We start from the raw sequence: 21770 nt of genomic DNA, 5'->3' as shown, positions 1-21770 counted from the left end.
TCAGATGCAACTTCAAACCTAAGCCATGGGGGTAATGCTCTTAGAGACTCCTGGGAACCCTTCCAAACAAATTATAGTTGATCAGCGTGTCTCCAGGCCTCGAGAGTACAAGACATGGCTCTAATTCTGGAGGCCTCTGGGCATTACATGCTCTGTCCTTGGGGTGAATTTGCTGGGACCTCACTCCTGAGAAAATTGTGGCATTGTGTTATATCACTCACACACACACACACACACACACACACCTAAATAGCACCCTGCCAAGACCGCTGCTTTTATAGAGGTGCTCACATTTTGATGATCACCTAATCAAGTTGATCAAAAACAAGATTGGTGGGTCTTTGCTGAAACCTCATGATAATGTTTGGTTTTCCTTTTCTTACAAGCAACTTCCCACAGCTTCTTTTAGTGTTATTCATAGAAAATAGAGCAGGTGAGTCCATTTTTCTCTTTAACCTATTGTGATAAATAAAGACCATGTTTGACAGGGTCAGTCAACCCAATTATAAAGGCCATTTGTCACATATCCAGTTTAACCAAGGACCTAACACCCTCAGGATCTGCTCCGTCATGGAAACCCAGACCATGAGCAGGTCTGAAAAACTCCAGCTACAGAGTCAGCAGAGGCTGACTTTTACACACTATGCACCGCAGGACTTTTTCTAGTTGGGGTTCCCAAACACTTTGTAATATCATACTTAACTGTAAAAGTTAAAGCATCCCAGTCATCTTAGAAGAAAATGCATTTGTGTCAAATGTTTTTCTCCATTTTGTTTTTCTTTATTTAGAGGCATTTGACAAGTGGAGCTGTGTGTGAGGGGGAGGTGAAGGGGCACAAGCATTGTTGCAGAGGAGAGAATATCAAGCTGAAGTTTGATCACTTTTACAAAAACTCAGGCCCGGTCCCTCATCTGTCCCATACCAAGGAGGATGTTCCACGTTACACAGCCAAGAAATGCTAACAGAACAAAACAGCTACCGAATCAGCGAGTGTAACATCTGAGAAAGACAAAAGGGGAAGAAAAGAAAAGAAAAAAAATACAGGACTTTTATCTATCTTGAAGTCTTACAAATCAGAAACAATAGGCAGGCCCTTTATCAAAAAAACAAAAAAACTGTATTGTCTTGTTTTAGCTACTGAATGCAAAAAGAAAAATTCAAGCAAAAGTTCACATGGAAGCCACACCACCAAAAATAGAGAGCAGAAGGAAATAACTATTGTTTCGAGGATTTCAATTAAAGTCAAGACATGTATATATTTATAAACACTGGGAAAAAAAATTGATCACTTGATTCTTCTCAATTCTAAAGAGTTCATGATCTTAGTTTTTAATCTTATCTGGGGGAGGGGAGCGTAGAGGTGTGGAGAAGGGTTAAATTCTGACAAATAGAAGAATGCCTCTACTTCAAATACATTTCTAAAGAGGTAGATCAAAAATAAACTGGAGGAAGGGGGAAGTTGTGGGAAGGGTGGGTTGGCAGGGAGATGGGAGATGTTAGGGACTTTTTTTTTTTTAAAGTATCACTTGTGCCCCTCAGTTAAGCACGGTGTTAGGAAGGCGCGCCCAAATAGAAAGTGTTTGGGGGACTGAGGTATCAGTGCGCGCTGGCGCTCAGTGGGGGCAGGGCTGGGTGCCTAGTGCCACAACAACCCCCCGCCCCCTCAGCTGAGGTAGACGGCGTTCTACTGTGGAAGCATGGATACACTCAAGCACTTTTACCACAATCAACATATTTACATTCGGCATGGAAAAAAAAAAAAAAAATAACTGTATCTTTATGTTTTTGGATTCCTTTCCTTTTTTTCCCTAAAATAAACGCCAGTCAGGGTTCACCCAGTATGGTCTGTGCGCCTATCCTGGCTCGTTATTCCCTGTAAGCATAACTAAATGAAACATCAAGTACATTTGCGGGTTACAGAGACATCCTTTTGTTTAAATCATTTTCCTTGAAACTTAAAAAAAAAGTTACGTTTGCATCTATCAGTGTGACTCCCCCTACCCTCACCAGGCAGTTAACAACATCGACTTGATGGCCTTGCTACAAGGGCCACTCTGAAATGACAAAGCTCGCTCTATATGAAATTAAACCTAGTGGGGGCTTTGACCTCGCTAAGACACTCGCCAACAAAGGTGGCAGGAGGCCTGGGAACAGAACAGACCACAAACACATGCTCTGCTGACTTGAGGGCAGCTACAGGAAGGACCCCATTACAGTATTCTCTGCAGCACCCTGACCACAGCCCTCAAATAGGAAGGTGAAAGGAAATTTTGACAAATTAAAGTACCATTATCATTAACTATGGTAATCCCCCCCCCAAAAAAAAAAAATTTAAAAAGAAAAATTGCATTGCTGCAGTCATGTACGGTTGGCATTATTTGCATGTCGTAGTTGTTTTGCACTTCTTTCTGAAGATGGTGGACCCTCAGGGGAAAAACTGAGGCGATTTTCTCTATACTTCTGTCAGCCGCCAGCTGAGGGGGCGCCAACTCTTGCTCCGGGGCTGCTATGTACAAACAGACTTTATGTACAGGGTCATCTTAAGTCACACATACACATGTACAATGCCACCTAAAGCACCAGAGTTGAAGGCAAGGTCAGTTGGCAGCTGACCAAAATTTTAAATTTTCTTAAAAAAATAAAAATGTTCAAAGACTATCAGCTTTATAAAGTATACAAAACACCACAAAGCAAAATAAAAAAAGAAAGGAACAATTTTTTTTCATATATATAATATCTTTTCTCTTCTGAGGTACTAGATCCTGAGGTAGTTAAGTAAAAATGCATATTTAATTGGTTTTCCTGGGCAGCAGCAGTTCGGCACCATTTCCCTGTGTCAGTCGTGGCGCTGCCCTCAACTCTAAATATATATATATATTTTTAATATAATTCTTTTTTGTTTATAGGTCTATCTGTAAAATGCATCCCAATTTATAAAATGCCACTTATCACAAGGGCAGGACGCCCCATATAATTCACCCTTTCAGGGGTCCTGTCCTAAAACAACCCCCCCTTAAACATGACCCACACAATCTGAGCCAACCCCCCTCCCCACGCCCCCTCCCCAAATAAATCTTTCAGGTGGTCCAAACAGGACCTTGATAGCAATGCCTTTTTCCATTCCAGAGAAAACTCATAAGAAAGCTTCACCAACCAATTAAACATCAAGAAAAAAATATATATATAGACCAGGTGTTCGCTAAATCTGAAGTCAACCAAAACATCTTGTCATGTTTAAAGTACAACACCAAGGCGGTGATAGGAGGGGGCGGGGGTCCTTATTTCTTTGCGTTTCTAGTGTAAAAAGAAAACAAAAAAATACAAGTTTAAACACATCCTTTGGGGATGAGTAGAGCGGTTGAGGGGTGCGCACTTGTGAGGGCAGGTGACGACGGTGGGAGCCCTCAGGAGTACATTCTCGCAGAGATGCGGAGTGGGTGGAACTTTTAGAGGCGCAGGGTCTTTCTTTTTTTTCTTAAATCAGCTACGCAGTCCCAAGTAAGACGAGGGGAGGATGTTTGGTTGGGCTCCAACAACCTTTAACCCCTGAGATGAGCATTAGGACCCACTGCCGTCATCATCTTCTCCCCTTCCTGGACTCTGCTGCATCTGTCCTTCTGTCGAGTCTTCTTGCAAGATTCGGTCACCGTTCCTCCAGGTCCGCTGGATGTTTATTTCCTGCGTGGCATTGGAGGTTGGGGTCCAGATGCAGGCTTAAGCTGCTGCTGTTGCTGCTGCTGCTGCCTCCTCACCTGGGCTAGGATCTCCTGAATCTTCCTCTGGGCCAGCTAGGTGACAAGAGGAACAAGTGTTAAGCTAAAACTGCCGAGCAAAGCATAAAATGAAGTGTACAAGGATGCCACGCAATCTGCCCTGAGAATGCTGACCTCCTGTGCAAAATGTTAGACAAATAGCCAAATTTAGTTTTTTTTTTTTTTTAAATCAATTTTGGAAGCATCTCAGCGTGCATAACGTTGTTCTTGTTATAAATGGAAATTAACTGTATGGCTACAGTGAAAGGCAAAGAATATATAGCAGTTTATTCAGTGTCAGAAAAACATGCCCAGAGCACTTTTCTTTTATGCAACTCACCTGGCATGCAAAGAAGTGTCCGCTGATCTTGACTATAACCTGGTCGTTCTCATCAGGCGTCTGGTCCCGGGGCACCACCACTTCTGCACAGGTCAAGTTCTGCAGTTCGTTTACCTGCACACACAGATCAAAACTAACTCAAAACATTTATTGGGGGCAAAAATATAAACTGAATATAATTCGGGCATGAAAGAATCTAGATTACCGTTTTCCCGCCCTTCCCAATAACTCGTCCAGCAGCAAAGGCGGGAACCTTGATATGCGCCTCCAGCTTCACCTCTTCCTTAGGTCCAAAGAAATTCTCTTCTTTTAACTTGCCAAAGATTCGACACTGAGCCTGCAGTCAGATGTGTTCAAGCACAGGTTAATCCTACCGAATTAGGTAAAAACTTCTTTCAGAAATACTTCTGCTCCACTAACACTCGAATAAATAAAATCAAGATAAATGCAAACTTCCGCTATGATTAAATAAAGTGACATCTTAATTTTTAATCTTAGCATGAGAGTTTAATGCATTTATTTGGCTGTGAACGTGCAACACCTTAAACTGAGCCTCTGGTGGTCCGACAATGATGACCATCCTCTGCTTCGCATCCATTCCTTCTGCAGGGGCGATCTGAAAGAGGTCATTAAGAAAAAGAAACTTCACTTATGCTCCAGTTCCCATCAAATGAAAACGGGAAGACGGCAAGCATCAAAATGTTATCATTGACATTCAGAGTCTCTACCCTCCTGTCAATCACTCACCTTGATTGAGGCTCCGGCAAAGTGTGACAGTTGTTTGATGTGTTGACCCTGTTTTCCAATGATGGCGCCCACTGCAAGTGCAGGAATGAACAGGTGAACAGTCTCCGATTCTGGGTGTCCCTGCTGGATATAAACAGCTTAGTACTACTGCGACTAGGAGAAGATCGCATGCACAGACCTCCCCCCCCAGAACATTTGCTCAACTTTCAAACACCAACGCGCAAATGCCAACAGTCGATCTTGTGGAAGCTGTTAAACTCATTAAGTGTCATCGGCGCTTACACCCTCTGCTTGAAATCACTGGTTGATCAGAAGAGGCATGTTTGCCCCCGCAGCAGTAAACGCAGATGCTACCGTTATTGTCCAGTGGGGTTCCTACTCATTACTGATCAGCATGTTCCCAAAATCGTTGGGTGTTTTTGGGAACGTGCTGCATGCTCAGATTGGTGTTAAAACATTTGGCAAACAGTTGCACACCGATTCTGTTTACAGAAGCTATAGTCCGAGTTGGCTTAATGCAAAGGTTTACCGTTAGATGGAACTTGTTATTTTTTGCTAAGGAAAAAAAATAAAAATCTCAAGTGGACAGTAATGTTTAAATAAGCTATTACACTATGGAGCCTTAATGCAAACTGGACCAGGAAATCACCAGTCTCTAGTGCGGCTGACTCAAGATCTGAAAGGGAGGTGGTTGCACTGTCTCCCCCCCAAACAAAAAAAAAAACAAAAAAAAAAAAAAAAACAGAAGAAGTAGTACTTGTTGGTTTTGGAGCGAGTCCAATTTTCCAGTCCATGTGCCAGCTGAGGGCACACTAACAAGTTGCTTTGGCAGGCTACAAAATGTGGAGAAGGGCTGTTGATTCAGAGGATGAACTTGCCGTTCAAACCTTCACCTTCCCTGACAACTCAAATGTCATTTAGCAGAAACAATCTCCTGAAACTGATCAGAGAAAGACAGCCTCCCTATTCACTTCACAAACACACTAGGAGCTGCCCAAATGTCACAAGAGGACAAAGTGGATGCAACCCCCCTAAAAAAATAAATAAAAATAAATAAACTCAAAACAAAACCCCACAGCAAGCAGCCACAAGCCGTGCAAAGCACTTTGGGGATGGGCAACTTACAGCAAGGGACTGGCTACTCGCTGACAGCATAGGAGCCCAAAATGGCCCTTCACCCCCATAAGGACTGCACTAAAGGGGAAAAAAACAAACAAACATGATACCGAGTGGCTAAAGACAAAGTCTCTACTCTAACAGATTTCACCAACCTGACCCAAGGAACCAGCACACCAAGCGTAACAATTAAACATGGGCTGCCCTGGATTTGTGTAATGTAGTGTATGCAGTAAGCACATATCTGCAAGAGTGTCTCACTTACTCCAAATGATGAGCATCCACTATGGGCTCCGGGAGGTGTGATATTGGACATGGAGGGACCCATGCCTGTTGCTGTAGTGGGGAACAAACCTAAAGCATTCAGATTCAAGCCTGGAATCAAGTTGGATTGGAGCTGCAAAGAAAGGACAGCTCTGTTAGCAATTCACATCACCACCATATGGATTATCTAACCAACACTGCTATCACACATGATCTCTGGACAAAGGGAAAATACACCCCCCCCCAGGAAAGAAAAAACAAAAACAAAAAACCCCTCAAGCTTTAAGTTTAATTTCTCACAGCAGGAAACTGTCTCCTTTAGATATGCCTGCACTACTGGAAATGCTCCTTGCAGCCTGGAGGCAGCACACTTCACGCCCACTCACTAGCTGAGCTGAAAGATGCACTGGACAATTAACCACGCTACATCACAGAATTTCTACTACTGAAGTGGACAAGTAAAGACTTCCAACAACAGCTGCCATCAAATCATATTCGTGTCTGCACATGCACCACTTTAGGTAAAGAAAACTTAAAAAAAAAAAAACTGACAATTTTCTGAATTAAACATCAACTCCCGAAGCAAAAAACAGCTCGACTTCAGCTGGGACTTTTGCAAACCCTGGACAAGCAAAATGAATCAAATTGTGAGCCTGAAGCATATTTTCTAGGACAGTCAGAAAATCTCAAATGAGGCATTGTCCACTTGGTAAACAACCGCACAGTGCAGCTTCTCCAGCTTTTTTCACATTCCTTGTAAACTCAGTTTCAACAGCTAAGAAGGAAGACTAATGGTACAGTCCCTCGCCACAATTTTATGGGGTTTCCCCCTCCCCAATTTTGATGGAAAAATATATAAATAAAGGCCAAGGAAAGATATGAAGGGGGGGAAAAAAGAAAATCAGTTTAAGTGTGCTAAAAGATTGACTTCACTTATTGGTATTATTTTGATATAGCTCAGTCTTCATGTACAGAGCTTAACTGGAATAAATGTATAATTAATGAGATCATAGAAGGCAACTTTACACGCAGATTTAAAAAACAAAAAAAAAAAGAAAATCACAGCAGTGTAAGAATCACCTGTGGTTTAAAACCTGCTAGCGAAGGCTCAAAATATCAAGTGCGTTTTCCCATTTGATTGCCATGACCCATTAGTTTACATTTACATGACCTGCACCTCTTCCCAGTTACGTTGACAGTTTGTTTTTCATGAATGGTTTAAATGTGTAACGTTTGAATCGTGAGATGGGATTTCCTCTTCCTTTCAGAAAAAGGGAGGTCCAGCTGATCCCATGCTAAAAGGAAGCAGTGATGCACCTTTCCTTAGCCTTCAAGGGAATTTCCTGGAGCTGTTATGATTTCCACAGACACATTGGGGGTTAGTGAGCTCTGCTAGGAAACTAAGAAAAATTTCCTCTTCACCCACAGGAGTAGCAAAAAATAAAATAAAATAAAAAAAATAAAAGTATTCCTTTCTACTGATTTCACAATACCTGACATGTGGAAGTGTCTTTTGTATTGAAGACTTAATACATAAATAATAAAACACTAAAAATGTACACGTATCTTTACAAGAAAACTGAGGATGAAAGAGTGCCATTACACCATGGTAGTTTCAGATCACTCCCGTACATGTAAACGTCACTGTTCCAGTTCCTTGGCAGATTAATTTGTTATCTGATTTCTTGATTTTATGTAAACCCTAATCACAGAAAGTATCCTGGTGACTCTAAGACCTGCCAGAAAATCCCCACCTCCCCCACCCGGGGCCTGTTTAATGGCCATGTCTGGCCAGTGTACTTGAAAGCCAAGAACATTAACAGACCATCTACGTCACTTTTAAAGAAACCGGTCACATTTATATTTACTGGAACAAAGTTACTTCAGATTTCCCCTTTGAAAAAGTGATTCATTCAAATTTTAATTTTTTTTTTTAAAATTGCTTACGTTCATAGCAGCCATGTCACTCTCATAGGATTCCCTGATCTTCTTCATCACTTCCTCCTCAGCTTTTGCACATGCCTCAATGGAGCCCTTTACTGTGATGGTCCGTTCTGGGTTGTACAGGGTTAGGTCCTGAAGACTGGACAGAATAAAGGTTGGAGGTGCATTAGAACTTATTGTTCTAAGTGTGGTGTAATTTTATAAACCAACCTCACAGACTGCAAACTGTCAATAGGTAGAGTTTCAATGAACTCTTTGCAACTTACGGTGAGATTGTGATCTTGGTCCCCGTTTCCTGCTCAATTTTCTTCAGGTTGCGTCCTTCTTTACCTATTAATCTTCCCACAAAGCTGTTGTGTGCAAGGATCTTTAGTGGGATCTCCTCAGTACTGTGGGAAAAAGAGGTTGCGAAGTCAAATGAAAAACAAAATCTGATACAATCAGTTCTATTACTTTTCCTACATGCTGCAAACAGACAGGGCTGATATATTTTTAAGCAAAGCCAAGATATGACGTCTGAACTCGTAAAGAAGTTAAAAATGGGAGCCATTATAGGGGCGTGGAAAGCTGTTTTTATGAAGCAGCTTTGATACGATTTGTCAAAGTGATTTATTTATAAAATTATAAATAACAGCATCACAGTTTGCAGTTATACCCTCATTTTAGTTCAGTGTAACAGTAGATTCAGCCAAAGGTTAATAGGTGACAAAACTGAACTAAGGTACACATTTACTTATTTTGTTATAAACTCACAACTTTGTGTCAAGGGCTTCCTTCTGCATGATGTCCATGATGGTTTTGCAAGCGTTCGAACAGCCTTCAGGGGTTGAGTGAATAGTGATGGGTTTCTCTGCAGCACCTGCATTCTCTTTTCTGTGGATGTCAATCCTGACACAAAGAAAAGGCGCTCATCATATCGCTGCTCAACGGCCAGCAGTGCAGAAAAGGAAAGGAGGACACCGCTGACGTGCGATGCCGAGTATAATTCCTGACCTCCGTGTACGTACTTTGAGTGGGTCTGTTTGGTGATGTTGCGGATAGTCGCGCCCTCCTTGCCAATGATCGCCCCTACAAACTGCGTGGGAACCAGCATGCGTAGCGGGATGTCTGACTGCACTTTAGGCCGGGCGCCCAAACCCGGAGAGCCAGACCGAGGGGGTCCGCGGGCATTAAAGCCTCTCCGGCCCCCTGCTGGAGGACCCTCTGGTGCCGCCGTCTCATCAGGGATGTAGGACACTTTCAAGGTATAGTTCTCCATCATAGATCCATTCAGCTTCTCCATTGCCCTGAAAAGAATTAAAGATGTTGGCATGTTAACCTCTTGATTGCTACCACCGAACGTTTAATTTAAGAGCAAAAGGCTTGCAGACATGGAGTAAAAAAAACTACACAAAGCTTCAAGTTTGACTCTTCATTAATTGAAGAAACCAAAAAGCAGGTAGGGACATTTAAACAAAGAGGTTTTAATGTAAATTATTTGTGTCTTAAGAACAAGGTCCAAACTCAACATTCCCAGCAGGTACTGGGGATCTGGCCAAACGCCACCTTACAGTCATCCTGTCAGCACTCACTCCTCATTAGCCTCAAGGATTTAGATTTTTAATGAACTGATCAATTATTCCAAGAGACTCTTCCAACCACTCTTGCAGAGTAGTATGATACATGTACACCAGGGGGCACCAGATGGCCAATTTAACCCCCTCCATCTCCAACACACACACACAGCCCCAGTTATCATTGCATGTCAAATTAAACTAGACTGGGTGTTGGAAGGAGGAAATCAGGTGCACTGTAAGAACACTTGACAGAGGAACTTGATGTGGTGTCGAACACAATGTGGGGGGGGGAGGAGAAAAAAAAAAAGGGGGGGGGAGCTTGAGCAGATTCATGTCAGAGGCATCAAGACAGATGAGATAGAGGTTAATGACGTGAACACTGTGTGCGTACTCACAGCCTCGCCTGGTCCTTGGTAGCATACCGAACATTGACAACTGCAGTCTCTGTATCAGTGTTTACTGTGAGAATACACAAAGTCAGCACACATCCAACAATGACGGTGAAAGTTGACCAACCTGGGTTACTCTAAAATTTCATTAGGAAGCTAATAAAGCATTTACTTGAAAACAATTGTACAGTAAGGAAGGATTTGGAAAAACTGATTTCAGTGCAGGGTGTGTCTTGTAACACTAGGCTTAATCAACAGCATATTTACCTTGTTCACAGCTCTGTACTGCACCATACTGAGCAAGCATACCATCCAAAACCTGAGGGGAGAGGGAAGAAAAAAATTAAATAAAATGAATAAATAAAAAATGAGTACATTGTGTCTAAAGGATTTGATCTGAACCCACTGGTGAACAGAAGATCATCCAGAAGAACAGGCCTAGCCCACTGCCAGGACATACTCCACCAATTCTGGACCCAAGTTCAAAGATGAGTTACACTGATAAATTCGCTGCTTCTTGTAAAAGCTTGTCAACTCAAATTATGACACTCCCTGTGGGAAGCTGGTGCCTTTCATTCTTTATTTTTAATTGTTTTTTTTTTTTAAAATAAAACATTTTAAATAGAAAATCTTAGAAACGCTGTAAAAGGCAGACAAAAGCATAAATTGCATAATGAAGGACTTGTTTGTGGGATTTATTTGAATAGTGGCAAATGCACCAGATTAAGATCATCAGCATGTTGAATCCACACATAGAAGAGGCGTGTTGGGAGAAACTTTAGCATATGCACATAACAGAAAACCCCACCAAGACCACGGGACTTCGTTTCACAGATGTGATCAAATGTGAGCGAGAGGAGGAGGGGGGAGCGAGCCGGCTCCCATCTGAGCTAAGACCTCCACCATGCTTGAACCCATGGCCACACCCTCAGGAGCTCAACCCCATTTTCTAGCCAACAGGACCGCATCCCCGCCTGTCCCACCTCGCACCCCAACCCTACCAACCAGACTGCCTCCCGCCTCTCTGCCATCTCCACTCTCCATCATTGGCTGCTCCAGCACCGATACGAGTTCCCTGAAGCTAGGAGTTACTGGCTGCTGGCTGGCTACTCTGCCTGTCCATCTACAGAGTCTGGCCAATGGGAATCCAGGCCATTCAGGAAAGGGTGGGGTACATTCCAGCAGGAAACAGCAGCAGCTGGGGGAGGGGTGCGAGTTCATGCTACACATTCTGTGAATCAGCGCACATGGAAGGGAAGGGGAAACAGTCCAGGCCCACCCACTCACTACAGCTCGTGAACACGCTGCTACTCTCGCCACCATTCTCTAGCTGGAAGGTTTTTACACACACAAAATATGACCCGTTTGTCTTATCTACCTGATAAGATACAAACAAGGCCTTTGCATCAAAAGACCTCTTTCTATTCAGTTCCTCCATTCTTCTAAATCACCTCCCCCCTCGCTTTTGAGGGGAGAGGAATCTCCATGTCACCTTTAGAGAAAGCTGCCTCGCTACATAGGTACATACATACATGGGTGTATCTGGAGCTGGAGTTTAGGAACATGCGTAGGCAAAGCGAGCCCACCATTACTTACAAAACCCTGAGCGTGTCCATAGCCATTTGATCATACTGACTGAAGCAGGCTGAAATCTAAAGTCATGCATTAACCTTTACACTCTTGTAGTTCAGAACAGTGTGGAACAATTGTGCAATTGAACATGAGAATTCTCTTGTTTGGCTTCCATGGTCTTGACAAAGCAGATTTTTTATTATTCCTTTTTTTTTTTTTAATATATAAATTGCGGTGCAAGCACACACCAAGACAGCTAAACCTCTGCAGTGGAGGTGATGTAGCTGGGGGGAGGGAGTCACGTAAAGCCGTGTTAAAGCTGCCACATTCCACATGCAAGTGCGTAATTTTGACTTTAGATAAATTGCAACATTTTAAAGCTTTAAAAAAAAAAAAAAAATCACTGCCAAAGTTCAAAAATTTGCAATTTAAGCTCACATAAAAAATTTTTTAGGTGTGCCCAACAGATTAGTGTGTAAGAACGTGGAGCAGACACCAGTTTGTGTTTTGTTTTTTTAAATGCAGGGGGGGGAGAAACAAAAAAGAAAAAAAAAAGAAAAAAAAGGTGCTACGCATGACACACACATACTGTTGCTCAACAGACCATTTCTTTCCCCTACTAATCGGGCAACGGCCTTGAAGTCCTGACCATGTCAAAGCTCAACATTTCTATTGGTATTCATCCCACCCCCCATTTCACGTGTAGCTTTTGTGCAAATTAATTACGTCAGCTTAGTTTAAACCCGTCAGAATACTCACTTCTTAACCTCATGAACTTATACATCTGAGAACAATTTTGTAAAATTTAAAAATCAGTTTTCTGAAGAATTTACAGAAGAGAAAATTTGTTTGGGGTTTTTTTGGAAGGGGGGTGTCTAATATATCAAGGTACACTATGAAACTCAAAAATCAAGTCAAATAATACACCCTGTTAAATACTACTTTATGTAGCAGCTGTCATTTTGGAGCTGAATAGCAAACACTAAGTCTTGAACTGTTATTTCAGACAATGCTTAAAATACAGGGTTTTTTTTTTTACAGTTTAATGCAACAGCGTAATAAGCCTCAAATTGTGCATTGCGTAAAATGTGTCCAGCAAATTAAGATCCACCTCACTTCCATGTGAGCTTGCACCGCTAACCATCTCACAAACCTGACAAAAGCATTACAGATGTGTCTGTTGCAGTGGTCTGCATACAATTGAGCAAGGGCTGATTTTATTTTGCCACCTTTCTCAATGTCAGGTACTGATACCTGTAGCAAATAATAAAACTACCAATACCCACATGCATTGTATGTTTTAGACAAAGAAAAATTCACAAGTATCAAACAAGTAAAATGACAAATTAAAGGAAAAAAATAATGCACTGCCATACACTAAAGGAGGACTTAAAGCCAGGCCAACCCCTGGGTTGCATGAATCTTTCACAACCCTTCAGACAACACTGATTTATTTTTAATTCATTTCCACTTTTTTGTGCAAGAACACACATTGAAAGTGAAAGCCTCATCACACACACACAAACAAGCCCATGTGATCAGTGGTGAAGGACACCATGGCAAAACAATCAACTCACGTTTCCCCATTTAAAAACATCAGCATGCAGCTTTTTTGTTTTACAAGTCTCTGCGAGCAGCAAACGCATGTAGATCCAGTGCTACAAACATACTCCTGCCTGAGCCCGTCAGTATCATCTGGAGAGTCTACCCTCATTAAATCTTTTTTTTCCCTAAAAAGCCAAAACACCACAACACGCAAAGGTAGTGAAAATTTAATAAAAACAAATTAAAATCTCTAATCCCGACTGTCAACTGCCTAGTGACATTAGTAAGAGTCCCCCACCCTCCTTACCCACCGATACCGGTCAGTATGTTGCACTAAGCTACAGCAGCCAAAGTCAAACTAATCATCAAGTGCATGCTCAATTGAAACCCAAAAGGAGGCAAGGTAACTCCAGAGGCCACTAAACGAGAGCCCAGTTGGGCTGCCCCATGGTGCCCCGCCCTGGAAGCGGTTAGCAGCCTGTTAGCACTCACCTCCCACTGCATGTGAGGCGGGATGTTCCTGATCTGCAGCTTACAGCTCCTGGAGAGAGAACAAGAGGGAAAGAGGGTGAGGGGTGAATGGATAAAGAAAGTGAAGGTAGATGGGACAAAAGATGGAAGAGAAAGCAACAGCTAGTTAATAAGTGACAATACCAAGGATAATACAGAAGAGGTTTGTGTTTTGTTTTGTTTTTTTTTTTGTTTTTTTTTTTTAAAAACCCCAAAGGACTTATTTCTCAGTAAGATGGACACTGACAGAAGGTCTTTAATTCCACTCTAAACTCAGGTGTACTGAAACAGCCTGCATGAAATAGAAAGGAGAGAAAAAAAAAAAAAAAAAAAAAAAAAAAAAAAAAAGAAGTGGGGTAGTTTAGTTTCGAGTTTCCCAAAATTCAAATTAATGTAACACACGCACACAATCACATACACCACGCCCTTCTCCCAAATTACCAGCTGTGTTACAGAGAGCAAAGAGTGACAAGGGGAAGAAGGGAAGAAGGGGACAAGAGGGCGGGAAAAAGTAAATCCAACAGATGGTGGTAGTAGTAAGATGCATCACGAAGAAAGCTGGGGGGGGGGGGGGAAGAAAACACATCTACGCAACCTGACTCTAGCATGCATCCTATAGTACAGAATCATGAGATTTTAACAACTTCAAGTCTCAGACCCATTGGGTTTTTTTGGGTTGTTCCCCCCTCATCTCTTCTTACATCACACTACATAGGAAGACTCCAAAAAAAAAAAATAAAGGCACTTGCTCAGAGTGTGCATGCAGAAGACGCAAGTGAAGACAAACAGTTGAGTTTTGCATTGTTGCATAGGAAGGAATAATTGAGACAGAATTATTGCTTATGGCTCCCACTTTCATTATGTTTACAGCTGCATAAGTGTAGTGGTTATGTGTGGAGGTCATGCAGACAGTAGGCCTTCTGAATCAGTTACTCTAAGTTTCATAAGGGTCTGTCTGCATGTTGTGTAAAAATGTGAGAAAAGTACAAGCCACTCCAAAGTCCACTGCCTGTTGACACACACACCTAAAGAAAAGGCGTACATATGGCTTGGAGCTGAGGCATGCGCGCACACACACACACACACACACGACGTGGAATGAAACCTTGACCCCAGACCAGTTCCACATCGCCTTTACATGCACATTATATACACGTCGCACATTATACACACACACAGTTCCGTGCAGTCAGTTTAGCGTTACGTGCACATTTTTGCCCCTTGTGTAAAGTCTAGAATTTCACTACATATTTTCACCCCCTTTTCTCTCAAATGTCCCCGAGCGCCTCTGGATCTACATGTACAGGGCAGATTTATTTTTTCTTTTCTTCTAAAAAGACCATTAACAGTGTGGTAGTTTGCACAAGATGGCACCTTTCAACATGCAGCATTGATGAACTCCCCTTTTACACAGTGAACTTAATTTTTAAGATCAAGATTCACTACACAAATTTGAAACTTTCCATACATGAATGTGCGCACACTAAAAATTGTACTGCATGTGTACAATAAGGCAGCGGTCCCCAACCCCCGGGCCTCGGACCGGTACATGAGTCGTTTGGTACCGGGCCGCGAGAGTTGAGGCTCAGGTGTGAAATGTATGGTTTTCAGGGTTTTTAAATCGGTTTTCAGCGTTATTTTGTTATCGTTTTGATCATTAACTCGGATTTCCTGGGTCTTTTCACGTGTGTTATGAATAAATCTTTTTTTCGGTACCAGTTTTATTTTGTTGTATTTATCCGCGACACATTAAAGGCCGGTCCGTGAAAAATATTGTCGGGCATAAACCGGTCTGTGGCGCAAAAAAGGTTGGAGACCGCTGCAATAAGGGCCATAAAGCTGAAATTACTCAACTTAGCCACTAGGACTACAGTCACACTTATAGGGGTACAATATATTTAGTACCACGCATTAAAGAAACTACTTAACTCTAAATGGGCAAATTGTAAAGAAAACTTCCCAAATAACTCCCACCAGGAATTTCAGCCCTTTCCGGCCCACTGTGCCATTCCTGGCTGATCTTGCAGCATCTCCCCACACATTTGGTATGCTCTGCATTGCGGTGGGAACGCCATGCGAAATGTGCAAATGCACAAAGCACTTCCAGTTGGATTAACCTATACCCACCCACCCACACACACAAGAAGTCAGCCAGGGTATGTGGTGGGGTGGGGGGGTGTGGGTGGTATACATTCCCCAGTCCCAGTCTTTGATTTGGGGAGGGGTGGGTGTGTGTGAGGCTGTGTGAGTGGGGTGTGGTATGGGGGGGGGGGGGGGGGATAGCCCAGTTTCAAGCAAGGGTAACAAGGGCCCTCTCTGCCCCGTGGGGGTGGGGCCCCGTTGCCATGGACACGGACAAGTCCACTGACAGGAACATGTAGAGCAGGGTTAAAAGTGGGAGGGGGAGGAAAGGAGGGAGGGCCAAGAGTGACTAGGGTTGGCTCGTCATGTGATGGCCAGGAGGAGGCCGAGCACCTTATTTACTTTCAAACGGACCAACATTCTACACATTCGTCCCCATTCTTGGAGCCCAGCTGAGACCTGTGGCCTCCTGATGGGAGACCGTGCATACAGGTGGTTTCAATAGACACGTATACACAAGCATGCAAATGTATACTACAACAGCGTTCATAAGTTGAGCAGAATAATGCTACATGATACCTGTAGTCATCTCCATTTCTTTTCCTCACTCATCCCGCCCCCATAATGAAGCACTGTACGTCAACACCATTGTTGACAGAGAGAAACACACGAGGTCTGTGCTCAACGCCCATCCACAGCCACTGCTTATTCAGAAGGCAGAGGTTCTGAATGACTGAACTCCACACAGTCTGGTTTCCACTGCCCTCACAGGCCTTACGTGCATGCAAACCATGAACCCAATAAACTACATTAATGCATTTGGATATATTGAAATTCTTGGCAGTTCCAGAGTTGAACAGTTAGAGCTTGCCATATGCGAAAAGCCATTATGCACCGATGTCTTTACCTCCAGATCTTACAGAACAGGTTTAAGAACAAGCTATAAGTGCAATGCCAGTCTGATTTGAGTCTAGACTGAGGGAGTTAGCATTTGCCTGCAGTCCAAGTAAAACAAGGGGCCACATTCATAATTCTCTGGCACCCCAACTCATCTTTTTCTTTTTTTTTTTGGAGGGGGGGATGCAGGTGGGGCCCCACGCTGACCCTGTGACCGAGAATTCTTACACTAGGAGTGATTTCTATAAGCAACCATGAGAAGTTTGAGTACTGTCTCAATTTAATTTACAATTTAAACCCAGCTTTAGAAACAAAATCACCAGTACTAAAATGTTATTAAAGAACTGAGTTTAAAGGAAGTTGTGTACATTTAAACATGCGTGTTTGATGTCGGTCTTCCTCTCAAATACACATACCCCACCCCCTTACAACCATGCCATTTTCTTTCTTCCAGTGCATGTGCACATATGTGCACGTGGGAATGGGCAAGTTGCATTTTTTTACGTTGTTGGAAAAAAATAAAAAATAAAAATATCCAAGTAGCGAGTAGAATTCAACCCTATACACCACCTCAATTTGGGTTTACCTGTGGTGCAATTGCATCATAGGAGATTTTTAAAACCATTTATTTATTAGTTGTTTTTGGGGTTTTTTTTATGTCTACATACACAAATACATGAAAATATGAAACTAGGTCAGAGCTTTACACAACTGAATTTTTAAGCTGAAGAAAAATTACAGGCTTTCCACAGAACAATCGTATAAAGGAGATATTGGCGAGAATAAGTGAATGTTATCTTTAAAATGGCGGATTTTTTTTGCTTCAAAAGACTAACACATTTTTTTTTTTTTTAGGAAAAGGTCACGCAACGTAAAAAGCAAACGTTCATAAATTAACTCAAAGTTAAATAACCAAAAGCGCCGTGTATGTGCAGAAAATGAGTTTCCAATTAAATAATTACGTTGCGTTATACTGTTAATGCCTACAGCCCATTTTTTAAGACTCCTTAAGACAAACCCAATGTTACACCAAATGCATAGATCATAATTTTGGTGCCCCTTTGGTCACACGCGTGATAGAGGCATGAGAATACGCACAAAATTATTATTATTTTTTTTAATGTAATTGGGCTCTAACCTGGTTCGCTTGAAACTATAAAAATACCACATCCCCACAAACCATGTCATCGTATTCAGTGGAATCTGTATGAACTCCAAACTATAGCCACCCCACCCTTGATCCTCGTCTGCTCTAGCACTTCCCCCTTAATAGGTTCAAAGGTGATTGGCCAAGCCCCCCCCCCCCCCCCCCAGTTCATATTTTCAAGCTGGAGTGCAAAGAGGGGCCCCAGTGTCCGTGTGTGTGTTTGGTGTGTATGCGCGTGTGTGTAGCGTATACTCAGAATACTGTTCCCATTGACTGTGTTCCATGTAGCAAAGGAAGGGCACGTTTTTTTACCTTTCTGAAATGTGGCGCAAACTCGACTCGGTGTGCACAAAAACACAATCACCACAGCGTTTAGAGGGGACGTCTGAAGATCTGACGCAAATTCTCATTTAAGTACACCTGGTTTATTTAACCAAGCTACAATTTAGACCAACAGCCCACCGGGAAATGCTTCTGTGATGTCCACGTGGAAAATACATTTCATGTAAAGGTCTCGCGAATTCTGCGTTTGCTCCATTTTATATCCAAAACGCTTTAAAATAAATACAAGTCACGGGGAGCAGTTTTTTTTTTTAATGCCAACGTGTTTCAGCAGGAATTTGTAATTTCAAGTGTGACCCATTTCTTTACATAAGAGCAGATCAGTTAAACGTTGAGAGCAAACAATGCAAACCTGCAATACTAGTCAGAAATTGCCGCAACTATCATCAACCAAAAGCAATTTAATTCAGGAAAATGCTAATTTTTCACCAAACAGCATCGCCACCAAATAATATAAAAATACACACACCATGTCAAAAATGGCCCTTATTTTTAAGTCCACTGCACATATTCCGAGAACCACACAAAAAATATATATTGTGCACCTTTGGAAATCATACACCGTACCGCCCAGTGTGGTTACGGGCGTCTAACTCTGAAACCATAGGGTTTTCGTGACTTGGGTCCCAAACCTCCCATTCCACTCGCGTTTGGAGTCCATCTCATGCAACAGCAGCACAATGTGCTGAGGAGGGCGGAAGCGTAGGGCAAACAAGGGAGAATGACGGGCAGATCATTCTCAAATGGACGACTTCACAAGGCCTGTACGCCTCAAATCCAGCCTGCACTCACTCAGCACACATTTCAGCCTGCACACTTTGGTACTCGCCCTGAGCTTTGTGCTTTAATATCGCCAAGAACTGCACATATACACTAAACACATACACACGAGGGAATGGAGCAAGCGAGGAGAAGACAACCATGAGGTGGTTTAACTCAAATGCACGACGGTTTTGGGAGCACCCCCTCAGTCATGGCGAGAGGAAGGAACAGAGCGCCATACGCCCCTTTTATTTGACCCCAAAAAGCATTCAGGGAAAAAAGAAAGAGGGGGGGGTGATGGGCGTACGTATTTTAACTAAAATAAATATGTAAAGCTTGGCAACAAACACACATGCAGCATTATTAAAACACACTCGCACAGACACACACGAGGTCAAAGTAAAAAAAAAAAAAAAGAGAGAGAGAGTGTGACGAGGAAGAGAGGGTGACTACAATTTAAAAATATATGTGGGGCTTCTACGAGTTTAACCAAGCACTATTTAATAAAAACCCACGTACCTTTGACGTTTAGGGACCGAGTGCTCCACTTCGAGAACTTTTCCGTGAAGTTCAACTTTACCTTAAAAAGAAAAGAGAAATTTAAATTAGCAAAATACAGCTACGTTAATTTCATTAACCACATGACATCTCGTGTAGGCCTCCATACTGCTGAGTAAACAACCACCCCCCAAAAAAAGAAAACAGGGGTTAATGTTTACTACTAAAAATCCAGAGAAGCATACATAAGCATGACTGCGAGCTGGATATTTCTCGCATAGGAGCACAAATTGTTCAAAGTGTGCGAGACACTGGTAGCACGAGGACAAATGAGCCTGACATTAGCACTATTCGTAAAAATAGTGAACGAGTTTAGCTCAGCTGTTACGTGTTCTGTAGGTGCACGCTTAACTTGAAATTAGACAACAAGCCGTGAAGGGTTGGAGTGATTAATGTACAAAAAAAAAAAGCTAAATGTGGATTGCCTGCCTGAGTTTGTGTTGGCCAAATGTAGGCCAACACAATTAAACCACCTGGTGTGTCAGCATGGACGAAATGGCTTCACAGTATAGCGAGTGGAGGCTGTTGGAGAAGGCCTGTATTTTGAAACCTGGAGAAGAGTGAAAGTTCCAGTAGAAACTGGTGAAAGCGACGACACATTACTCTTCAATCGTGCCAAGCTGGGGCTGTGTGATAGAGCTCACAATAAGGGTTCACTTCACGGCTTCCACAACCCCCGCTCGCTGCCCTGAACGGACATAACGCGCATTGCTCACACTGAGCAGTTTACTCTAGCATTTTACCAAGCCACACTCAGTCAAATTACAAGGGCAGAATTTCACTCAAACCTGGGGGAAGCCATTTGTGTGAGCCCCACGGTGTCAAAAGGCCAAGTAAAGGTTGTGTGAGAGAAAGAAACGCTTGGATACACCCCCACCCTACAGGACTACATGCGTTTCTCATAGGGTACCCCCCACCACCAACACCAGAAGTAAAGCAATCTTCACACAATTGCAGCAGTTTGGGATAATTTCCTAATAGCACCTTTTTGCCCCAGATTGTCTCACCTGAAAGAACATCGATGGCCTTCATTGCTGCCTTCTCGTCCGGGCAATCCACAAACGCATAGCCAGTTTTGACAAGAAATGGACCACTGTGCGGAATCTTCCACTGCTCAAAGATAGTTTCGAAGTCCTCCTCGCTCGCCTCTGCGCTTACGTTGCCAATGTATAGCTTATTCATGTTCTGCGCCGAAAGGGACAATCTTTACGCTGAGGGAGAGATAGTTATTTGCTCTCGCGGATGTGCAGTGTTTGGAGTAGCCTAAATCGCCTTTACTACTACGGAGTGGCTGTAGCGTGCTTCCCGGTCGTTCAAGCCACAGATAGATTTAAACTGGCAGCCTCACGGTGCGTTTGCGCTCCCTCGCCCCTCTGTCTCTATCGCGCAATAAATAAATGCTCAATTATTAATCTCGTGTCTCCGAACGATGGCGGGCTGGGTGAAAAGGAGGAGAAACTACTTTGTGTCTTCCTCCAAACCCCTTGGCAAAGAGACAGAGAATGTCACACACGGTAAGGCTGGCGCCCGCCTCTAAGTCTAGAACCTAGAATAAGAAGAAGAAGAAGGGGGGAGAGAAAAAAAATCCTCAGCTATTCCGGCTTTTTTGAATGAGCCACGTGTTCAAACTACAAATCAGCCCACACGTGAGGAATCCCAATTGCTCAATTAAGTGTTTGGGATTGGGGAAAATTGCACGGGAGTCTGGGGTGGGGACAGCAAAGGGGAGTGAAGAAAAAAAGGAGGGGAAGAGTGGATTGGTGTTGGGAAAAAACCTGGTGAGCTTTGTGCGTAAAGGGATTCCGTGAGAAACTAGTGTATCTTTACTAGAATCACATTCGTGTGCCTTTCTCTGCACAGCCTCGACTCTCATTGGTCAAATGAGGAATAGTAAAAACGGCGGTGCGCGCACGCACGCCCATAGCAGGGAGACGCTGATATTGCGAGGGCTTGTGCGCACGGCTGTGCTAAGTGCGCTATATTGGCGACACAACGGATGGAAAAGGGGGTGGGGCCACTCATAAATGATTTTTTTTGACACCATATTGTCAAATTGCATATAGAGCGCATTCAGTTGTACGTATTTTGAGTGGGGAAAGGTCCTGTGAAACTCCTTGGGCCCTCACGCATTGTGGGAATGACACGTAGGCTACTACTCTCCATGACGGCATCCATCTTCTGAGTGGAGTGGAGCCATGCCCTCTCTGATCCACAACTCAAAGTCCAACAGCAGGCCCCATTTGTTCT

General features: G+C 43.0%; 1 protein-coding gene across 4 annotated transcripts; it reads right to left on the bottom strand.

Annotated features, from left to right (window-relative positions):
• Nucleotides 1–3062: 3062 nt before the first annotated feature.
• igf2bp3 (insulin-like growth factor 2 mRNA binding protein 3) lies at nt 3063–21252 on the bottom strand. 4 transcript variants are annotated; one of them, XM_086280327.1, is made up of 16 exons: nt 20531–21252; nt 19485–19545; nt 13718–13766; nt 10376–10427; nt 10115–10178; nt 9171–9449; nt 8917–9051; nt 8430–8552; nt 8167–8302; nt 6221–6352; nt 5965–6033; nt 4840–4962; nt 4634–4708; nt 4298–4429; nt 4093–4206; nt 3063–3788 (listed from the first exon to the last, which is right to left on the bottom strand). In XM_086280327.1, exons 1-16 carry the CDS (start codon nt 20703–20705, stop codon nt 3672–3674), a joined length of 1836 nt encoding a protein of 611 aa, XP_086136453.1. In that variant the 5' UTR covers nt 20706–21252; the 3' UTR covers nt 3063–3671. The 4 variants fall into 4 exon arrangements, with proteins under 4 accessions (XP_086136453.1, XP_086136454.1, XP_086136455.1 ...); XM_086280328.1 differs by having other exon boundaries at nt 4840–4959; XM_086280329.1 differs by lacking the exon at nt 5965–6033 and having other exon boundaries at nt 20531–21250.
• Nucleotides 21253–21770: the final 518 nt, after the last annotated feature.

Source organism: Aulonocara sp. 'chitande type north' Nkhata Bay, linkage group LG22 (assembly GCF_057382095.1).
Source record: "Aulonocara sp. 'chitande type north' Nkhata Bay isolate Kocher_YH1m ecotype deep benthic linkage group LG22, A_spYH_male_GT1.1, whole genome shotgun sequence".
Taxonomy (NCBI): domain Eukaryota; kingdom Metazoa; phylum Chordata; class Actinopteri; order Cichliformes; family Cichlidae; genus Aulonocara; species Aulonocara sp. 'chitande type north' Nkhata Bay.
Note: the sequence above shows the minus strand (reverse complement) of the source record. Positions and strands in the feature narration are given on the sequence as shown.

Excerpts from the sequence above, each read along its gene's own strand:
- igf2bp3 (XM_086280327.1), bottom strand. The coding sequence starts at position 20,705 with ATGAATAAGCTATACATTGGCAACGTAAGCGCAGAGGCGAGCGAGGAG. Across the intron at positions 13,767-19,484 it reads TCGGTCCCTAAACGTCAAAG|GAGCTGTAAGCTGCAGATCA; the intron begins GTACGTGGGTTT and ends TTCTCTCTCCAG. Across the intron at positions 4,963-5,964 it reads CGAGTAGCCAGTCCCTTGCT|CAGGGACACCCAGAATCGGA; the intron begins GTAAGTTGCCCA and ends GTTTATATCCAG.